This window comes from Cydia amplana, chromosome Z, assembly GCF_948474715.1.
Source record: "Cydia amplana chromosome Z, ilCydAmpl1.1, whole genome shotgun sequence".
Classification (NCBI taxonomy): Eukaryota; Metazoa; Arthropoda; class Insecta; order Lepidoptera; family Tortricidae; genus Cydia; species Cydia amplana.
The window spans coordinates 25,811,959-25,834,950 of NC_086096.1; the positions used below are offsets into that span (position 1 = coordinate 25,811,959).

Consider the following 22,992-nt stretch of genomic DNA (forward strand, 5'->3'; position numbering starts at 1 on the left):
TATTGAAATGGTGTCAATAAATTTTTAGAAAATGCTTATTATTTTATTTCGACGTGTCAAAGCCTAACCAACAGTCATTATGATCAATTGATCAGTAATTGAGACTCCATATGTGTAATCATTTTTTAAATATGTAGTACTTGTTTAAAAAAATTAAGTTTTTTTGGGTGCTGCTAATTGCGAATCTCGACCGTATTTAAGTAGAAATCGTTGTGATTGAGTAAACATAATTATGATTTAATAGTTGCTTAGAGCGTTTAATAACCGGAATCGTCTTTAAGAGTTTATTCCTCTGCCGAAAACTTTGCACAATTGTGCAAACTTTAGTATAAACTGACATTTACCTGACATGGCTATTTGTACGTTACGTACAGTGGGCCAAGAAAGTGGTGTACCAGTTTTGACAAAAGTTTCTGCGAGATCTAATGATCGCTAAGGTTGACAATTGTCACTGACATAATATTAAATCGACCTTGTTGTCTTATGACGTTCAAACGAACCTCAACCGTAGTGTGGTAGACCACATTTTTGGCCGACTGTACAAACAGCCTTTCCTTTGACGTGCCTCTCCCCCGGCTCCCCCGCAGAAAGAGTTGTACAGAAAATGACGGGCGTCTCCAGTTACTAAATGCTCTAAGAATGGTTTCAACAAGTAATTTCATCGTACGAGAAATATTAGATATAATAAAAAAAAAATGTGCCTCAACCTATAGAAATACTTATCAATTGGAAATAGCAGAAGGAAGCACATAATTAGTTCGGGACTAATTATGTGCTAACACACTTAGACACTTAAGAGACATTTAATTACACCTCTAAATAATTTTAGATTATAGTTTTTGTATCTTTGTGTTTTTTTTAATACTATTATTATAGTTTTTATTGTAATTCGACATTTAGAGACTTTATACATCTCTATGTAATACTTTAGTTTGATTTGATATTGGCGGCTTAGTTGTATTTTATAATTGTTGATGTGTTTTTTTTTGCTTGTATGTAAATTCCATGTTGACGTGTAAAAGTGCCCTTGTGGCCTATTTGCTGGATAAATGTTAATGTTTGTTTGTTTGATAAATTTAAGTTATATTTTCAAAGATATAAGATATTCAATACGAAATTAATTTATCATTTATATCTCCATACAAAATAGCTTATAGTAAAAATATGTAAATAAAACCTATTCGCTATAGTTTAAAAAAAACATGACCAGAATTAGCGTTGAAATATCCCTAACAATGGTATTCTAATTAATATTGTCATCGCATGAGTGTAGCCGGAGCAGCTAACAACTTTTGGACCAGCCTTCGTATGTCCGTATGTACCCACCGTCGTATGTACCCACCGATTGCGAGCCATCCTTGTCTTTCGGGTCCGCCTCCAAAACGAGATCGAAGCAGAATATTTCATCAAACTGAGGATTAACAGTTTTCTTTTTAGGTTTAGTGCGTCTTTCGACTCTTCGTCCGTTCGAATAAAGTATGGTGACGAGAGCGAAGGGATCGCACTGTCCGTTTTTCGTGGTGAGCTCTGAGCATTCGAGCACCCGCAGGCGGATGGTGTCGGGCCCTTGTCGCGCGGCGCAGTGCCGCTCGGGGTCCGACCAGTAGTCGGCGGCGGTCGGCGAGGGCGACGTGTCCGACTCGGACATGGCGTGCATAGGCGGCTTGGCCCGCACCGCCCACTGCGCCCGGTCCTTCAGGCTCTCCGAACGCGAGAGCGACATAGCAGGTTCAGTCGCAACGGCGCTCAGGAGCTTTTTGCTAGTCGAACTCGAACACGAGCCGAATCGCATGCTCTCCTTACAGTACTCCGAAAGCCTCCCGAGATTCTTTCCTTTGTTCGCTTTGGACGGGCAGTTATCCGCGCCGGGGTCGGGGTCCGGCGGCTTGGGCTCCATGCGCAGCCGCTTTCTCGAGTCCTCCAGCGACAGATCGATGTAGGCCTTGCCCTGCACCTCCGAGTCCGCGTCCACTGGCCGCAGCGCGAACCAGTGGTCCTTGTTGTTGTACCGGTGCAAGTCTTCCCTTTTGATGGCCACTTTGCCGAGCACTCGATCCTGCTTGAGGTGCTTATCCCGATCGAACACGTATATGGAAAGGTATCGAAATCTACGTGGCACTTCGAACTGGAACTCCTCGCCGAAAAAGGGACTGAAACAACAACATTCGTATGTTATACTCGGAGGCGGTAACCATACACTTGTCTGCTCTATCGGCAATAAAATAATCTACTTAACAATAAAGACACACTTATATTAATGTACCCGGTGGTACCTAGATAAACATAAACAGTCGCCAGTCTAAATACTTGCTACATAATCATAACAATCGCAATAGCAACAATTTTTTTATTTTTTATTATTATATATTTTTTTCTTTATTTATTTATGACAAGGAATTCCAATAGCTATGAATGATACATTAGACTTTTTAGATATCATTACAGAGCCAATTATAGGAACTCACAAATAGAAACTGATTATATGATACGTTACACAGTGACATTAGTTATTCAAGATCTCGCATAGGTAGTGTACAGGCAAGCAAGGTCAATTAACGATTATTATGTTAGAAAATTAGTCAACAATAATTACGAAGAGTTATACATTGCTGTTGCCGATTTCAAGGTAGTCGGTGCTTCGCGCGATGACTCATTAATATTTAGAATTCGCTCAAATTACAACTCGCGTGCAAGAGGTAACACATAACTCGCCTCGGTATTTAAACACAACCAGTAAAACAGAGTAAGGTAAACCTTACATTTATTACCTACATATTCAACACGCAGTTGCAATAAACGAAATGAAATTGTGGATTAGTGTTTTTGCAGTATACAACTACAATTCGGCAAAATTATAATTTCGTTGTGTTATTGGATATGCCGAAAGTGAATACATACTACAAATTGAGCAAATAAGTCGCCGGTATTGATCATACCTATGTACAATGTATTTTAAGTTGAAAAGGCATTCGATTCTCGACCCAAGGAATCGTAAGATTTTTTATATTAAAGGAAAAAATTGAAAACGTTACGCTTCCGGCAGGACTTGAACCCGCATCCTCCACAATCCGTGTGTTGCTCTTAACCAATTGAGCTATTACGGAAGCCTACCAGGCCTTTGGAATATCGCTCGCAGACGTATCTACTTGTTAAAAAAAATTGAATCATAAGATGACGCATACTTTATTCATTACATAATACGCTAGAATGTAAGTAAAAATTAAAGCATATTGTATTTTATATACAATATGCTTTAATTTTTACTTGGAATGTAAGTATACTATGTAAACATCTTTTATAAGAACAATACAAACATGCAGTTTATTCCCTAAAAGAATATTAGAGCAGTTACATTTTATACTGACCCCCACACTATAAAAAGACACACTAGAAAAATAAAAAGTATAATAAGGAAATTCAAATTAATAAAGCTTGATTAAGTAGTAATAGAAAGCCTAATTTTAATTGAGTGCTAACATGTTATGTGTGTGTGTGTGTGTGTGTGTGTGGTGTGTATGATGTTAGGATGTTATCTTAATAATGTTTTCTGTGTCTAAAAAGGATAAGTTCATCATATTAACTGTTAAGAGCTTTTTTTGTTTCGAAGACCGAGTATTCTCTAAAATTATACAAACTATCTAAACGCTTGTAGATTCGGGGGTGCAGAAAGACTGAAAAACTATGTAAAAAATTGCAAATGTGATTTTGACGGCAGTCGTAGAAATTTTAAATATTCGATTTATAAGTAACTTATTGTAGTTTGATGAGTTGAAAACCTTTTGTGTACCGACAGAGCCACCCTCAGAAGATAGAGCTTTGGAACACTGAGTACTTGAGCGTCATTGTACATGTACAGGACCTTCGTAGGATACCTAATTGATTTCTTCAACGCTACCTTCAGCACCGCTCTTAGGGCTCTTTCTGATTTCAGAAGGACAGCCGAGGTTGTACCTCCCCAGGCAAGTATGCAGTAATTGAAATACGACGCTAAACGTGGTAAATATGAAATATACATGTCGCAGACCGTCTATTATGATTTATGACGGCTGCGTTTGATGGAATGTCAAGTATTGAAATAGTCTATGCTTGAGTGTGTTTGACTGCGATACAGTGACTTTTATTTGAATGACCTGAACAGCTTCTTTAATGGATTGGTTCCTGGCTGATTCTGCGGACAGCCCGAAATGAGATGGCATCCTGAGTGGAACCGTCAGTCAGATTTGAATTGGAAAAGTGTCGCAGTCAACCTCACTACATTCCTATAATTAATATTTTATGAAATCTATCGTTTTACCTATGCCGTACATTGAGCCTCTCTAATTAACATGATCGTTTATCTCTCCTCGTCATCAGAAGTGGTCAGAAAAAGGTGGAGGTGTACTTCCAAAATGCTACGATTTTCCGACCTCTCCCTTTGCCCTATTCCCACAGAAGAAAATAAGCTGAAGCAAATAATTTCATGCACAAGCAATTACATAGTGGTGGTAAGCCCACAAGTAAAGGTATTTTATGAAAAAAACGTCTGGTGAGTTCAAACAGTTATGGATAAGTAAATTGAGTGTAGGTATTTAATCCCTTCCCATGGGTATTATTGCTTATGCCAATGTTTAACACAAAATAATTTTGATTCCCGTTACGTTTGCGAACTGTAGTTTATTATTAAACGATATGAAGCTTAAATTCATACTCTGCTGCTTATGTATCTCAGATTTACAACCGTGTTTATACGTCTTTAGAGCATAAGAACACATAACTTCAAAGGTTTATTATAATTCATAAATGTCGATATAGTAATAGAAAGCAATGGGCAATCCTATTACTCAATTATAGTTCGTCAAAGGACTGTCTCATTTCAAACATAGACAGAGAGAATCATACTGTCTTTGTCTTACACTAGTACTAGCACCCAAAAGTAAAGGATGAGTATAGTTTGTTTTGTTCTTATTTACTGACAATTTGGTTTGACCAACTATAGTACAGAATCGGGTCTATCACTATTAAAGAGGTTACCTATTTGCGTACTTTCTCTACCTTTTCCTACAAATTACATAGTTGCCTAGCAACTGTTATTTACAATTTTTGTAAATATGTCAGATAAGCAGAGAAATTAGCTTTCGCTATTAATTTTAATGTTCAGGTATTTAACCCAATATACGTGCATGTGCTTATACTCTAAATGTGTGCTACGCATATAAAATTTACGTTACAGGTGTAAAGTGATCTATCTCTTAAAGTGATATTCGCCTGCTGCCCGTACTGGATCTACCTACCTTGTAACGGACGAACGCGACCCACGGACACCACAGCAACGTGTATACCTATGCTGGATACCTCCATGCTCTGGCAGTGCAACCTATGCAACTAAAATACAAGGACAGGTTTCGTTCCAATTTCATAAATTTAGACCGATATTGACTGCTAAACTTAGCAAGGAATTGCGGCTACTATATTTGATACTCTTCCTATACATAAGGAATTGACGTAGCTATACCGATAGTGGTAGTAAACATAGCAAGAAACTACGGTCACAACACCCAACAATTTGCTACTACGGTACAAATTAGTTGTCATTCTACTTCTAATGACTTGATATAAGTTGGTAAAAAAAAAGATAATTACGTTCGTTTATCCACAACTAACGCACGCATTAATAGTGTTTATGTTAAATCTGCTTATTGGAATCCATGCCATTTCACTTGCTTTTGCTTGCTTACAATTCATGGCTTACAAATAACGATTCCAGGAAATCCTGCTTTACAAAACAGAAGCCTGTCTAGCCTGCTGCTGCTGCCTACTAATTTCGTGTCCGGCTGGTGTGGTGGCGCCGAGCAGAAGGATCGCTCCTGCTCTCGATATCGCAGTTGACATTGACAGACTTTGTTTATTTGGTGAGCAGTTCTCATTTTATTTTGATTAACAAGACCACCACAGTTAGAATGCTGCCAATGTGTGGCAAAAGTCTGTTTTGTGATGATCTTGTTATGTAAGCATCGAATGAAGTAAAACAAAAACGTTATTTAGAGTTTAGTCACAATTAATGACATTGATTTATATGTTGAGCAATGTACCAAAACTGCTTAATTTGTGTGGTTTCAAAGGTATGGTATGGTTACGAAACTATAAACTGAAAAGGACTTAACATAAGTACGTAGGCATACGATTACCGAGGCCTCCGTTGCCCGGGGCTAGGAACGAATCTGCGTCTTCTGCATTTGCGGCGGACGCCAAAGCCACTGGCCTTCCGGGTCACGGTGGTACCGGTCGAATTTCTTGAGACTTCATATTATGTTTTCCTTTATTTAGGGGCTCTTTGGCCCACATTTGATACAGCCAAAATGAACACACAACTACTCAAACCAATGTTTTAATTATGCAAATATGAGTCTCGCTTAAGGCTCGAAAGCATGAAGGTTCCTTCGACGGCGGGCGCAATGACACTTAATGAGCGTTCTTGGCGACATAGACACGACAACTTAAAACGTCATACACGGTTTGGAATACAATATGTACTATTTTTATAGCATGAATACCCGATGGAGATAAACCAATGTTTAATTAGTAGCGCATAGCGAGATATAAGCTGTTCAAGCTTTGCAACGATTAAAAACAGTAAAAATCTGTAGTTTATTTACGTATATTGATGCACAAACGTTATCTGACAAATTCTAATACACCTACCCACCACCTACCTATTGTTCTCGTGACAAATTTTAATTGATCTTGCAATGTACGAGTCAAATATTACAAATTCGATGTGACTTGCTTCCCGGTTTCCGATGGAACTGAGAATTTGCACACATATGTAAATTGGATGACAATTTAATGCCATATTCTTATGACGTAGAGCTGATTCAGATCAGCTCCACATCAGTGATGGAGTTGAATGGGACGACGTACCTAGCTTGGTTGTGTTTAGTATTGTTGGAATTGTCTCGATGAGTATTGGTTGCCTGTTGGAGGGCAGGTACAGTCGGCGATGGAGGCTTTTGATGAAAATGATATAAAATAAAAATAAAAACACTTCTTTTAATCGTTCAGTAATCAAGCACGCATTTTAAGATTGTGTTAATTAATTAAATTATTTATTTTGAACGACAACGACCGCTAGAATACTTACAACAAACTGTCACTGTGGTCCTCTGAACAGCGGGATAGAGTGGCAACAAAATAACTTTGATCCACCCTTAAATCTAAAAACTATTATGTATGTAAAAACGATTAAGTTGTTAACAATACGACAAGTCATGTTGGTAACATAATGGATAATGTAAATGTTACATACAGATTTGACATAATTATTTGAATGGTAATACAAATGGGCATTTTCATTTTAACATGTAGGTACTCTAGAAAGCGACTAAGTCGTGATTCAGTAACGTCAACTCGTCGTCGTCTGCCCAATGGACTAGGTACTGAAATTTGCTTTCAATTAACTTGAGGCGTACCTACCGACCGGGTCATTATTTTAATTTGATTTTAATTTTGATATGGAGACATTATGGACACATTGTGAGTGTAAGACTAGTAAGACTACACACATTCCCGAAGTTATATTGCTTTGAAGCAATTAGTTATACAAAGACTGCCTTTATTTGTTTTTTTTTTCCCAGGGGTAGGATGGATCAAGAAAGTAATATGTTTGTCAAATTGTAATTAATTTGATTTTATTAAAATTAGAAATTTAATATCTATTGGTGTCCGGATGAAACACGCTTCACGCTTTTCATTTTCATAAGACATTTAAGGCATACGTTGCATGTGGTATATAAGTGACATGAAAGTGAAACACCTATCTCCGTGCTTTGAAGTTGAAGTAGGTAGTGTTTCGATGATTTAGCATAACGATCTTGTTTTTAAAATCAAACAAAGCCCGAGTTTATTTATTTATGTTAGTTATTTATTTATGCATAATATTTTCATGACAGTAGGCCAACATAAGTTGTTTCGTACGATTGTTTTCTTTTCGTTAATGGTTATAAAAATAAAGAACGGTGAATGGAATGGTGAGGTGAGGCGATGTACTAGTCGTCGCGAAACCGATTTTATTTCATGTATGATAAGGACCGAGGATGTAAGAAGATAAGGACCGACTGAGCAATTAAATTCCTTTTCGTGTGTCATGTTGCGCGTTACACCGTGTCTTCTGTAAGTCCTGGTCACCTGGAAGGTGGTGAAAGGAGATAGATACACATCGAAACAATGCTCATACCTACAAGTATGCTCACGATTGGTTAGAGAAAATAGGTAAGTGCCAAAACCTTTACATCCAAATAATCTAGACGATGATAATGCAGAGTCTGGAGCAAGTTCGCAATGATGACTTCTGATCATTAATAAATCATTCATTCATAACATCACTATGCTCTAAGTTGATGAAATGTTTAACATTCTCATGCGAATGATACTAGTAGTATACTGTGGTTTTTCATTGGTGGTTTAGCCAATGATGCAGATTGCGGGTTACGCAATGAGTTGTGGTTTTTCATTGGTGGTTTAGCCAATGATGCAGATTGCGGGTTACGCAATGAGTTGTGGTTTTTCATTGGTGGTTTAGCCAATGATGCAGATTGCGGGTTACGCAATGAGTTGTGGTTTTTCATTGGTGGTTTAGCCAATGATGCAGATTGCGGGTTACGCAATGAGTTGTGGTTTTTCATTGGTGGTTTAGCCAATGATGCAGATTGCGGGTTACGCAATGAGTTGTGGTTTTTCATTGGTGGTTTAGCCAATGATGCAGATTGCGGGTTACGCAATGAGTTGTGGTTTTTCATTGGTGGTTTAGCCAATGATGCAGATTGCGGGTTACGCAATGAGTACTGTGGTTTTTCATTGGTGGTTAGCCAATGATGCAGATTGCGGGTTACGCAATAAGGACAGAGCAAAAAAAAAAAAGATTATACCCTATAAATAAAAGGAGTTTGGCCAATGATGTGGATTGCGGGTTACGCAATTATGGATGTACAGAATACTACTAGTCTAACAACCTGTTCCATTTTTGCTGATAATAAAGCTCTAATCAAATAAGGTTATTGCGAACTTGCACTTGAACTTGCACTTGAACTTGGACTTGTACTTGCACTTGAACATTGCGGCTTTGAAATTCTTATATTCCTAAATAAAATTCGATTGAACTTGATCGAGCGAACTTATGTAAAGTCTGTTTGCACTTATGATTGTGATCAGGATAGCCGAGTGGACTTGTTGTTCCTGTGGAGTTTTGACTTGCATAGTACTCTTCCCACGAGGACGTGTGAAAGGTCAGAATGGCCGTGTCGCAGACCGTCTATTATGATTTATGACGGCTGCGTTTGATGGAATGTCAAGTATTGAAATAGTCTATGCTTGAGTGTGTTTGACTGCGATACAGTGACTTTTATTTGAATGACCTGAACAGCTTCTTTAATGGATTGGTTCCTGGCTGATTCTGCGGACAGCCCGAAATGAGATGGCATCCTGAGTGGAACCGTCAGTCAGATTTGAATTGGAAAAGTGTCGCAGTCAACCTCACTACATTCCTATAATTAATATTTTATGAAATCTATCGTTTTACCTATGCCGTACATTGAGCCTCTCTAATTAACATGATCGTTTATCTCTCCTCGTCATACATGTACCATCATAATATAATATGATTTCACAGAAGAGTGTGCCAATTCACATTATGCACACAAGCAATCGATGCAATGGCATTATTTAATACGATAGTGTCAACTGTCAAAAGCATCAAGAGGCAATATTTATTTACGATGACTAGTAAGAGTTAAACAATCGTTATCGGGTTCCGAGTGACAAGATATTTATTGCGGAGTCGTAGTTGCGGACGCGTGGGGCGCCGCCCGCGCCGCCGCCGCACCGCCCACCGCGCTAACTTACTATTGCAAAATTAGCTGCTCTGCAGACACGTGCTTTCCTTTCGTTATTCCTTCTTGGCAGAAACGAATGCTAATGAGATTGCATTCATAAAGCCAATTTTTAACTGCTTTCTAAACGAGGTCGTTTTACAAATGTCAATGTGTGTATGTGTGCATAGCTACAGCTCAAGGCAATGGTTGGATAGTAATTAGGTATCCACCACCACCACCACGGCACAAGACACCCTTAAACTGTACCTCAGATGGGCCAGAGCAGGCGGCACCACCCGGCCCACCTGGTCTGGCCCACTTGCTGCGGAAGTGTCGCCGCCTCAGCAGTGAGCAGCAGCCCGGCTGTCAAAGCGCCCATGTTTGCCTCATTGTGAATACAATCAGTAGGACTACGCGTGGGCTGTTCGCGATTATTGTGAAAGCTTGAACGACCGACTTATTTATTATGCGTGAGTTTTACTTCCTTTAGGTACCCTGTTTTATCAGATAACATAAATAACATCAATAATGGGTCGCGATTGTAATAATACATTTATTCATTATCCGATGATATATTCAAAACTATTTAGGTGAGTGAGTACGTATAGTTTTGTGCACTTTTTCGTCACGTCAATCGACCCCGTTTTTTGCGAAGATCAATTGTCTCGATGGGAATGAAAACTATATAATGAGTCAATCCTTCGCACAAACTATGAGATCTCGGGCTTGGAAGACGCAAAAAATGCATGGCTGTGTGCGTGTCCCGGTCAAGACATCCCTGAACATCCAGAGTCACAAAGAAATTGGGACGACCCAGTTTACAAATTGGCTTTAGATACCCTTCTCGACCAGTGCGGCGGCGCTGCGGAAAGTGCTAGACTCTTGGCAGTAGGCACTAGAGAGGCTGGGCACTGGCTTCGCGCGCATCCTTCTCCTAAAATCGGAACTTTTTTAGAGCCCAACACGCTCCGGCTCTCGATTTGCCTCCGTTTAGGTATCCCGGTGTGTGTCCCTCATCGTTGCCCCTGCGGTGCGGACGTAGACCAGTTAGGTCACCACGGTCTCTCCTGCCAGAGGAGCGCGGGCCCCTTCTCCAGGCATGCTGCCCTTAACGACATCATCCGTCGGTCTCTTGCATCGGTCAATGTGCCTGCTTTATTAGAGCATGCATATTGAGAAGTGACGGCAAGAGACCTGACGGGATGTCTTTGATTCCGTGGAGTATGGGACGGGTGCTAGTGTGGGATGCAACCTGCGTAGACACGCTGGCCCCGTCACATCTCCACGGAACCTCTGTGAGGGCGGCAGCTGCTGCAGAGGCGGCCGAAAATGCAAAGGTGGGGAAATATCGCGGTCTCGGTGCCGAATACAGGTTTATTCCTTTCGGCGTCGAGACCCTGGGTCCGTGGGGTCCTGGCGCTCTGAGTCTCTTTGGAGACCTTTCAAAGAGACTCAGGGACGCAACTGGGGACCCAAGAGCTGGCAGTTACCTCGCTCAACGCTTCAGTCTGGCAGTTCAGCGGGGTAACGCAGCCAGCATCTTGGGGACCTTGCCGCAGGGGCCTTTTTTAGATTTAGGTTAGTTTTATTTTAGAATAGTTTTTAGTTTGTATTTAGTTTAATTGTAATTTTGTTGTTTTTATTTATTGGTTTTTTTTTGTCATGTTTGTCATGTTTTTGTTCAATAAATGACTATGTTGTCACATGGTTGCAAAATAGATTATTTTTATCGAGCCTTCAAAGCGCTTCATAAGTTCATACTAATAATGGACGTGGATTGTGATGACATCAACCTCGTTAGTGGTACTAATTGTATGGAAAACATGTTATGTAATTGCAATTTTTTCGTGACATTGAAATGTATAAGTATGTATGTGTTTTACAGTCAGCATCAAATAGATATGACGGCCAAAGTCGCCAAATGCCTTCAACAACAATTCTGTTTATAAATAAAAACTGGAGATTAGGATGATCAAGTACATTTGGCTAACAAAACAATAAGTAGAAGTAGTTATCATATATATATTATCAACGGAGTATTCTGGGATTCAGCATCAGCAACCGTCAGCAGCAGTCACCGCTCCAAAAACTGTACACGTAAAATTAGGAAAAGTTGTGGAGTGCAGAGATGTGTGAGTGCAAGTGTCGTGTGGGTGTGGGAGTGCGCTCGCGCAGGGCCCGCGCATCCGGCGCCAGACCGGTATTTATAAACCGGAGGCGGAACCAGCTCGCGCAGGGAACCCCAGCCAATATATGCGCTCTTATTATTAACCACATACAGCACCGAATTGTACAAAGTTTGCATACACGTTTCTATTACGTTGAATTATTATATCAAATTGTAAAGCATTATATTTACTTTATAAAATGGAAATCCCTATATGGCACATAGTTCAAATGCTGCTACTAGTAGTTTGATACGGAAGGACGGTCCTTAGTCTCATGCAGTGATTTATGTTATTAAATTTGTTAGGTACTTACGTACATACTTCATTATATTTTACATTCGTGTTTGACCTGACCTAATGTCGTGTGCTCGAGTGGTCAATAAGGTATGATATTTTGAATGAAACTAGTACCTAAATAAATTCGGCCACACCTATAGCGTGCGGCGGGAGGCGCGCGGCGGGCGATGGGCTAGCGCACTTAAGACGGCCGGAGATGCCGGCGCACGCACCGCACATGCGATGATCATTTTACGCGCTGCTATGTTCCGGGACCAATTTATCACTTAAAAGCTTCCGCTTCGAGCAGCACGACACAGTTAATTTTTTTATAACGTTACTAAGACGGGAGCGATTTGTAGTCTTATATAATAAACTTTAAGAGATATGTATATCTGTATCTGTATTAGAAACTAAAATATCTACGTCAGCTCAGCACCCAAAGTAAGAAAACGCACGAACATAGGTACCTTAATCGTTAATTTAAAAGTACTTGAGTCTCCTTAACAAGTCTGTTTGTCAAATATGTCTCAGTCTCTAGTAAGATAGGCTCAGAAAAGTCCGATTCAGATTCTTTGAACGAACACATGCCTGTATGATATGACCAATTAAAGCAAAATTAGTCAGCAGCAAAAGTTGCTAAGCGGGCGTCGTGTTTAAAAATTACCTTGACGCGGTCTTATTCTCTTAACAATAAAGTCGCGTCAAGATCATTTTGAACACCTTTCCCGCTTATAGCATAGCAACTATTGCTGCTGACTGTAACTAAATAATTTTGCTTTAATTGGTCATACCAAATAGATCGTTTTGTGTTCCGGACTTCTTCATTCCTATTATTGACGTTAAATTCATTTGTCTAAATATCGAATAAAACCTAAGTTAGTATCTACGTACCAGGGATGATGCGGATGCCGATTTTTTGACATCCGCGGATGCGGATGCGTATGCGGATTTTTAAAGGCTCACATCCGCGGATGCGGATGCGGATGTCAAGATAGTACCATAAAAAACGTCAAATATTACATTTTAGTAATTTTTATTTCAAAAAACCGGCCAAGTGCGAGTCGGACTCTTGTTCCAAGAGTTCCGTACATTAAGTCCCACTCACGCTTGACTGCTCATTTCTAATAGGTTTTTTTGGTTAATGACTAAATTACCTAGCAGTCTAGCACTTACGCCGATGCTAAGACGTTCCTGTACCGACCTGTTCCACATCCGCATTAAATCCGCATCGATTTTATGCGGATGCGGATGTTAAAAATAATGCGGAAGTTCCGCGGTTGCGGATGCGGATATTCGCAACATCCCTGCTACGTACCTTTACAAAACTTGGAAGTATTATCATGACAAACCAAGCCTAATAACCAATTAACTACTTACGCAAGCAATGACAATCCGAACAACGTATAAAGACAGCGTAATGAGATACCTCCATAGTTATTATCAATTGGTATGATCATATATGTGGACATTATGCCAGCAAATAATGCAACAATGTACCGCCAGTAAGCGGCGCAGCGATGCTGATAAGGTATCGCAAGACAAAGAACCTATTAACGCGACGAGACGTGACATTTCCTTTGATATCATGCCTGGAGTGTCCTGCCGACTCCAATCGTGGGTCACAGAGGTCACTAATCAATTATCGCGCTTCCGTTACTATACTACCTCTTCCTATCAATCCAACTTGTCATAGGTATTTGTAAAGACCGGATTAAACATTGTAACATGAATAAATGAACACCTACTTGCTAGGGGATTTTATTTTTAAAATAAGGCTGACGTGAGGTAACCGCGGTGTCCGCTGTTACAAAAGGATACGGAAACATGTGGAGCTAAAGTTTCCGGTCTCTTCTAAAGTTAAAGGATAACTAGATGTCGAACAAAGGTATACGATTCATACATATTTTGGCTAAGAAGGGGCGTAAAGCCAGGAAAATACAACGGAACAAAAGATATGCGCGTCACGCGAAACTTGCGACGGAAGATATGACCATCGCACGGGTTTGACGTTTTACCTCAATAATAATATCTGTTTCAAATTTTGCTCGTAACGTCCTCCGGCTATGTGTATTATTATACTAAAATAATACTGCTGTGGTATGCAGGGTATAATTGAAATGAAATAAAATTAGATACGTTTTTTATCGAACCAACTTTAACCTAGTAAGGTTTTGGTTGGAGTCTGCCATTGCAAATATAATCTATACTTGGTCAACCAGATCTTGACAGTAGAAAAAGGCGGCAAAGTTGAAAAATGTAGGAGCGAAGGGATCGCGTCCTATAGAAAATTTGAATTTCGCGCTTTTTTTTACTGACAAGATTTGGTTGACCAGCTATAGTTTCAGTGTAATGTACTAAATAAATATTTTAAACAATTCAATATAAACTATATACTCTGTAGAGCACACCTAAAAACAATAAAATAATACAAAAAAAAAATACCTACATCAACTCAAATAGGGAGATTTCATCGATTCGTATTCTAGTATTTTCTTGATAATTAGTATGTACTTGTGATGAATAAGTCACTTTGTCGAAGAAGCTATGATAGTGTTTTAGAAGTGTTAGTGGCGGGTCGGGTCGGGGGTGGAGTGAGACGTCACGCGCGGGATCACGGAGGACGGAAACGCATCCGGGACGTGGGTCGCCGCCGCCCCTCGCTCGCCGCGCTGCGCCCGCGCCCGCGCCTGCGCCCGCCGTCCGCGCGTCACCGTGCAACCGCGCTCTGCACCACCGACCATCTACTGATAGTCTCAAACCGACTATCATAAATCTACAGGGACGCTAATATAACCAATTTATCGTATCAATAAATCCTTTCAAAAACATGTACTGTATTTGAACTGCTAGTTAGTCTAAACTAGTGTAATGGGATAAAGAACGTGCAATATTTATTTATCTTTAAGGTAGATTAGTAGACAGATTTTATAATGTCATTTTTTTGTAAATAGGACAGGTCAATTATTTCTTTGATGTACTAAATTAAGTAAACACTGCTTTCAGCAATTGTCAGAATACATTCGGAAGAGGGTAAACAAAATCCTGATGCCGCCAATTGATAGTTATACTACAATATAACAAACACAACAACAATATAATATACAATTATTTTATTAAATTGTATACATTGGGACTAAATCGCGTATTTAAGTTTTAATATTTACCTCCGATGCAGACACAACGCCGTCCACAAAACGTCGGAGGTACCTAAATCTTAAATACGCGATTAAGTCCCGTTGTACAATTTAATTATGTGTAAAAATCGTGAAAATTTAAACCAGTAATTTACAATTATTTTGCTTATTACATTTTATTGAAAAAACGACGAAGCATTTGCATTTGTGGCCACCTGACGAAGCCTGCATTGTCGATACTTTATATATAAACTGGATAGTTATTCAGTTTTTATTTGAGCAATAATAAATATATTTTAGTATAAACATATACAAAAAAAAATATTACTTATGTATATTCTTACAAATTTAAACCGGAAAGTGAGCTAAAGTCGTCACGAGATTTAGTGAAGTACTCCAGAATGTTTTCACTATTAATATTTAAAGTAGCAGTAATTATATCAAGTCATTAGAATGTCGGGCAGAACAGGGTGCCTAAAGTCTGTTTTTTATTCGGTTGACTAAAATGACATTTCATAGTATGAACATAAAATATCATTTCATACTATGAAATGTCATTTTAGACTACCGAATAAAAAAATAGACTTTAGCCAACGTGCAAATCGTTAACGCTCCGTGGCGTAACGTAGTCATTTCTCTCTATCACTCGTCCATGCTAATGCGCCGGAGACAGTTGCGTTTCGTTCGCTACGGAGCGTAAGCGATTTGCACGTTGGCTAATACGCGGCCAGAGGGGCCAAAAATGCCCGCAAGTTGCTAACTTCGATTTTCGCGGTTATAGCCCAGGACTGCGCAAACGAAAGCACCCGACTCAGGCTTTTTACAAGGACACTATTAGGAACTCCAGCAACTCAAAAACAAGTTTTATTGTATTGTGTCATACAGGAGTCTTACATGAAGTAGTGCCCGTATAGTAAATTAATGCCCAAATACATATATACGACTAAAACAAGGTAAAGTCGTACCTACCTACCGTTTACATCACTTCACATGTAATATTGTAATGGGTAGGTTACATGACGTATTTCAACATGTAACATGTAAACGGACTGGAACTACAAACAAACACAACAGTGAGTAGCGTCAATTACACTTCATTACCGTAGTAGCGAATCATCGCATTCCCATTTTATAACGAGCGGCGACCATCAGCATAGTAAGTTAGCCAACCTTGACCCAGTAAATACATTTGCCCTCCCTTAAAACGTCGTGCGGCGGCGGCGCGGCGGTCCCCAGTCGGCGATAACGCCGGATGCCAGCCCAGGCCAGGACACGGGAGCCGTTATTGTGTCCTTTTATATTTTCGAACACACTAACGAAAACGTCGCTTTTAATAATAGAGGCGATAGGGGCTCGACAGGAACTTATAAATAGCGCTCACGCGGCGCTATCGCGAACTGATGGAAATACCTCCTTGGCCCATTCCCATATACAACCTACGATGGTCTAATTATCAACAATAAGCACACATTTGCATGGTTATTATCTGGATGGAATAAATAAAAGCTCACCACAAAATAAAATAAGTGTAATCACTATTTATGATTAGTTAGCTACCTTTTGTCCCAGAGTGCTAGAAACATAGTGCAGTCAGTAGCAATAGTTGCTACGCGGGCTGGGTTATGGTATGTACATATTAAAAATAACTAAACATATATGTTTATGGCAGTCATTTGCCCTATCAATAACTGGTCATCTCATCATTAACTGTTAATATCTGGGAGACCGAGCTTTGCTCGGAAAACATATAAAAACTCAAAAACCAGCGTTTTCCCAGAGATAAGACTTAGCTAGATCGATTTTTCGCCCCCGAAAACCCCCATATACCAAATTTCATCGAAATCGTTACAGCCGTTTCCGAGATCGCCGAAATATATATATATATATAAATAAATAAATAAATAAACAAGAATTGCTCGTTTAAAGGTATAAGATTGTCAATGTTCTATTTTTTTAATGTAACTGATCTGTAAGTGGTATGTACATATGTAGTATAGTTGATTATAGATAAATAAATAAAATCATATTGATCAATCAATCGTCCCATCTATCGTCATACTTAGCATAACATTTCTTCTACGAAACTGTCACTATTGTCGCCTGGAAAACATAATTGAAACTATCTTCCATAATATGCAAAAAAAAGTAGGCAGTCTTACCTACTTTTATAGTACCTATACCTATAACCACACTGCAAAATAGAGAGATATCATATTGGATAATAGTTCTATCATTTGTAAGGGTAGGTATATTAGACTTAATGCCAACTACAACTTGCCACAACGGGCAATTATGGTAAGTTATTTTGGTTTATAGCAGTGGTTCCTAACCTTTTCAGTCCGGTCACCCCTATGATGCCCTTATGACTAACTAGGGAACCTGATTTTACTCCTCCTCCCAATGGTAATAAAAAATAAAACGTGTACGTTTGTTGTATTGTTATATTAGGTTAGCTTATGTACCCCCGTAAAATACCAGGTTTACCCCCCCCCCCCTCACGGGGGTAATTACCCCCCAAGTTAGGAACCACTGGTTTATAGTATACCAACTATCCAAATCAAAACAATAGTATACTCGTATTACTGTTAGACACTACAATATGAGATGCGGCACATCCATTGTAATAACATTTAGACGTTACTGTTATGCTGTCAAATGTCAATACTAACTACCTATTACATTACCTACTGAAGCGACCCACAGTTAGCTTTCAAATGTAGTCGCTCTTCTAGACAGTATATTCAAACTATGTACAATCATTGATTCCAATATATTCAACACAAGAATAATTCATTTATTACGTATATTAGGAATCGTAGAGCTTTACTTTAAAAACTCAATGAATTCTCAAGAGATTCTATAAAGTAATTAACTTTCGCAACTGAAACGGTCAATATGAAAAATCAAGGGTGCATTCCCATTTGTCCCCACCGGGCACAGATGGGAACGGGTTGCTTGAAGTGGTCGGATTAGACAGATTCTAATCGCTTGGTAGGACTAAAAAGTAGTCGTGATAATATGTGTAGGTAGGTACTTACTTAAGAGTCCTCTCCATTGTGGAGGTGCGGAAGATCTCCTCCTGGTCGAGTGACAGCACGCAGTAGATGTCCCGGTGGCACGCTGCGCCATGGCTGCGCGCCGGCAAGTTCTTGGCTTCACCTGCGCACAAACAAAGCGTCTCTTATCTTATAATGTTACCGCCCGTATACATATTGCCGCCCGTAACGTCACTAGTTAGGAATACACTTGTAAGAACGAATCAACATCCAGGATACGAAACTACTTCGTGGCTTTTTACTTACATTTAAAAACATTGCAGTTAAACAGTCTATGTACGGCTGACATAAATGAAGTCACTCCTATTTAGTGGTTCCAGACTGATATCTTTAATTTATAAGATTTAGGTCATAAAAATATGTTTCCTCAAAAGAAAAAAAAATAGTTTTTACAAAAAAAATATTTTTGGTACAAGCTTTATTGCTGGCTGTACGTTTCACAGGCAAGGCAACTAAAACTCATCTAAACAATTCTAACCAGCCCAAACACAATTACGCTGCACAATTGTGCTGTTTTATTACAGGATTTCCATAGCCACCTCCTGTCTCCATCATCAGATCAGCTCCATTATCGTCATCATAATATTGCATTGTCTACCGATTTACATATGTATGAAAAATTTCAGCTCAATCGGAAATCGGGAAGTGGGTAAAATTTAGCTTCCAAGATTGGACCTACACTAACACAATGATATTATATAACCATAGATAGGTTATACTCATACTTGAGGTGCACAAAAAATACTTCCATATTTATTTCTGTGCCTACGAAGAAATCTGTTATTTTTGATTAATTTTCTCATTCCATCCATCTTTGTCACACTCGTTGTTAAACATAAGGTCGTCTCTTTCTCTTTCGGTGTGCGGGAGCTCGTTAGCACGTGCACATTTCTCGCTTGTCCAGCTGCGACTAAAGGCAACTTGTCCAATTTGTCACAAGGTAAGCGCTTCAATTTTGGAACGCCTATAACCTATCTTGAGTTATAAATCATTGCACTAACATACACATACTAACAGGGCAAGTTAAAAGCCTGTCGTTTTTGCGTAACTTGTTCAAAACACAGTGGTTTAATCTTTCTGGTGGTGGAATAGCAAAAAAAGTACTGGGATTTTACGTCTTCTGGTAAAACGTCTTAAGAGAAGCTCTTAAAGAAACGGAAATGAATACGAAGAATTGAGCTTACTAAGTTGCGTAATCCGCCGTGCCGGCCGACCTCGTAAGATATCACCATAATGGGAGAGCCAAGGTGAGGCAACCAACGACCCATACGCAGAGCCCTGCCACCGCCTCGGCTTGCAGTGGTGGACAAACATCGATTACTCTTTATTACAACCCTGACCAAAAGATTTTTTGGGTCGTAGTTGCAACAACCAGTCGCCTAACTTTTGGTAAACCGATTGGAAAACAGTACACACACATACTCGTATCGTATATAATCACTTTATCTACATCCATATCATAACCTCCCTATAATATATTCAGAATCGATAAGCTAACGGCCTATATTAACAAACCTGTATCTGTGGGTGCATTGATATTTTAACTTAACATTATCGATAACCGATACCTTAATTACATTCAAATTTAGAACATCTCTGAGAATCAAAGAAATTTGATTATCCTCCATTCTAATACCAGTCGAGATGAAGTTTTATTCGAAATGAAGTGACCGAAGTGGTTAAAATCTATCGGGTTACTCGAGCCCACGGTGTATAAGACCTAATGAGGAACCGATACCCGTTTAACTTTGGATTCCATTAAATACTTCTACTTAGCCTTGCAAATTTAGTACACCTACCATAAATACTACAAGCCGGCGTACCGTATCTGTGCAAACACAGGAAATATCCTCGGTTGTCGTAAACAATTCATAGCATAAGCATAACTATACCTACTCGTACAGTTATTCCAGTACCTACTTTACGCACTAAGCCTATAATATAAGCTTCTGCACTTACAGTAATAATATAGTATCACTACATCACTATCACTACATAGTATAAAACGAAGTCGCTTCCCGCTGTCTGTCTGTCTGTATGCTTAGATCTCTGTAAGGTTAACCTTTTAACCGCCAGCAATTTTTGATCGAGCGTGCTCGTGTCGCCACCGACAGTAATTGTACCACGCAGAGTAAGGTTGGCATAGTTACGGAAGTTATAAACGGATTGTAACTACGCAACGGATTTTGATGCGGTTTTTTTAGGGTTCCGTACCCAAAGGGTAAAAACGGGACCCTATTACTAAGACTCCGCTGTCCGTCCATCCGTCCGTCCGTCCGTCCGTCTGTCACCAGGCTGTATCTCACGAACCGTGATAGCTAGACAGTTAAAATTTTCACAGATGATGTATTTTTGTTGCCGCTATAACAACAAATACTAAAAACAGAATAAAATAAAGATTTAAGTGGGGCTCCCATACAACAAACGTGATTTTTGACCGAAGTTAAGCAACGTCGGGCGGGGTCAGTACTTGGATGGGTGACCGTTTTTTTGCTTGTTTTGCTCTATTTTTTGTTGATGGTGCGGAACCCTCCGTGCGCGAGTCCGACTCGCACTTGGCTGGTTTTTTTAATAGATAAGTAGTGATTCAAGAGGAAGGTTTATGTATAATTTGTTAACCCGTGCGAAGCCGGGGTGGGTCGCTAGTACAGTAATAATATAGTAAATACCTGGCTCAAGCAGCGTACAAGTAATAGTAGTTTATGCAACAGTGATATAATAAGGGTTCTTAAAATTCAAGGGTCGAAGTTACAAAACGAGACGTAGTCGAGTTTTGTAAAAAAAGACCCGAGAATTTTAAGAACCAATTATGAGCTGTTGCATACATTACTTTTTCTATGACAGCTGCAGCAAAAAAAAAAATTAAAAAAAAGAGTTATTATTAAAAAAAAGGAGTTATTATTTAAAAAAAATTGAGTTATTATTTAAAAAAAAAAAGAGTTATTATTGTAAATGAAAACATACCTCTTTCAATCAAGATGATCGGAACTTGTATCTTTAAAAAAAATAAAGCAGTTGTATTATACTCATAAGATGACTGCTAGCAGTCATCTTATGAGCCTATAGACAAAGCATTCAAATGACATTGCTTTAGATATCACTGTCAGTCATTTAATTGACACATTTAAGTGCTGGAGTAGAAAAAAGTATATTTTAATTGTGTAACCAACGAAATTATAAAACTATTGTCATTATGGCATTTTTGTATAATAATAACTGTTGAATAATCTTTTATAAACGGCGGAAACCTCTTAACGAGTTTAAAATTACGAATAGAATCGCAATGTAGGGCGGACTAAAAGTGGCATTATTTTGTATAATTAGTAAAGGTTGTATTGCGGCTGGCAAGATTGCTGCCGCGATTGGCAGGGCGGACAAACAAAGGAGATGCCTTCCTACGGCCGGAGACTCCCACAAATTCGTCATAATTGGTCTGCGAGAGAAACTTGTATATAATTGCTGATGCAAAAACAAGCATCATCATCATCATGTCAGTAACACACGGCATAACTGGATCGTGGGAGAGAAACGGGAACTTCTAAATAGTAACACTGGTTCTAGTGTAAATGTAACATGCACTGCTATTTAGCTACAATGGCAATCATTAACGCGTTTCTCCATCGCGCGTAAAACGGTTATGGTGAAACCGAGAGTAGGTACGTACGAGTAGATTAAGGTCTAACCTAACCTTACCTGACCTTAACAATTTCGTATACATAGACTTAGGTTGTATTGTACCTAAGTCATAGCCTGAATATTTTAACCAATTACAAGCTTCCTAATAGGCCGATTTCCAAATGAAATAAACGGAATTGGCGAATACTAATTCTTCTTAAATTAAGATTAAAGTTGAGTTGGGCCTTGGGAGCCCATACATGACAAGTACCCAATTACAGTTTGGTATACGAAATCTTAATTCAACCATTACAGTCGACATTTCGACAAGTAGAAAATAGTAGATTGTTAACCAAGGGTGGAAATATCGATACTTATTCATATTCATATATTTTATTGCGATCATGTTCATTACAGAGGATGTAGTTATACAAAATTATGTAGTAGGTACATGTACCCCGTTAGGGCATTGCAATAGTCTTTTTCTACTCCAGCACTTAAATGTGTCAATTAAATGACTGACAGTGATATCTAAAGCAATGTCATTTGAATGCTTTGTCTATAGGCTCATAAGATGACTGCTAGCAGTCATCTTATGAGTATAATACAACTGCTTTATTTTTTTTAAAGATACAAGTTCCGATCATCTTGATTGAAAGAGGTATGTTTTCATTTACAATAATAACTCTTTTTTTTTTAAATAATAACTCTTTTTTTTAATAATAACTCTTTTTTTTATAATAACTTTTTTTTTTTTTTTTTTTTTTTTTTTTTTTTTGCTGCAGCTGTCATAGAAAAAGTAATGTATGCAACAGCTCATAATTGGTTCTTAAATTTCTCGGGTCTTTTTTTACAAAACTCGACTACGTCTCGTTTTGTAACTTCGACCCTTGAATTT

At 38.9% G+C, this 22,992-nt stretch overlaps 1 protein-coding gene across 2 annotated transcripts in view; it reads right to left on the bottom strand.

Moving 5' to 3' along the window:
- The window catches only part of LOC134661674 (GTPase-activating protein), a 360,962-nt gene that overhangs the window by 327,550 nt on the left and 10,420 nt on the right, over positions 1 to 22,992 (bottom strand). For both annotated transcript variants that reach the window (XR_010097983.1, XM_063517831.1), the window contains exons 2-3: positions 18,462 to 18,582; positions 1,343 to 2,150 (exon numbers count right to left, since the gene is read on the bottom strand). Coding sequence is in view for 1 of the 2 variants with exons in the window: in XM_063517831.1 (XP_063373901.1) it covers positions 1,343 to 2,150; positions 18,462 to 18,582 (929 nt within the window). In the remaining variant the exon portion in view is untranslated. The remainder of the gene's footprint in view (positions 1 to 1,342; positions 2,151 to 18,461; positions 18,583 to 22,992) is intronic.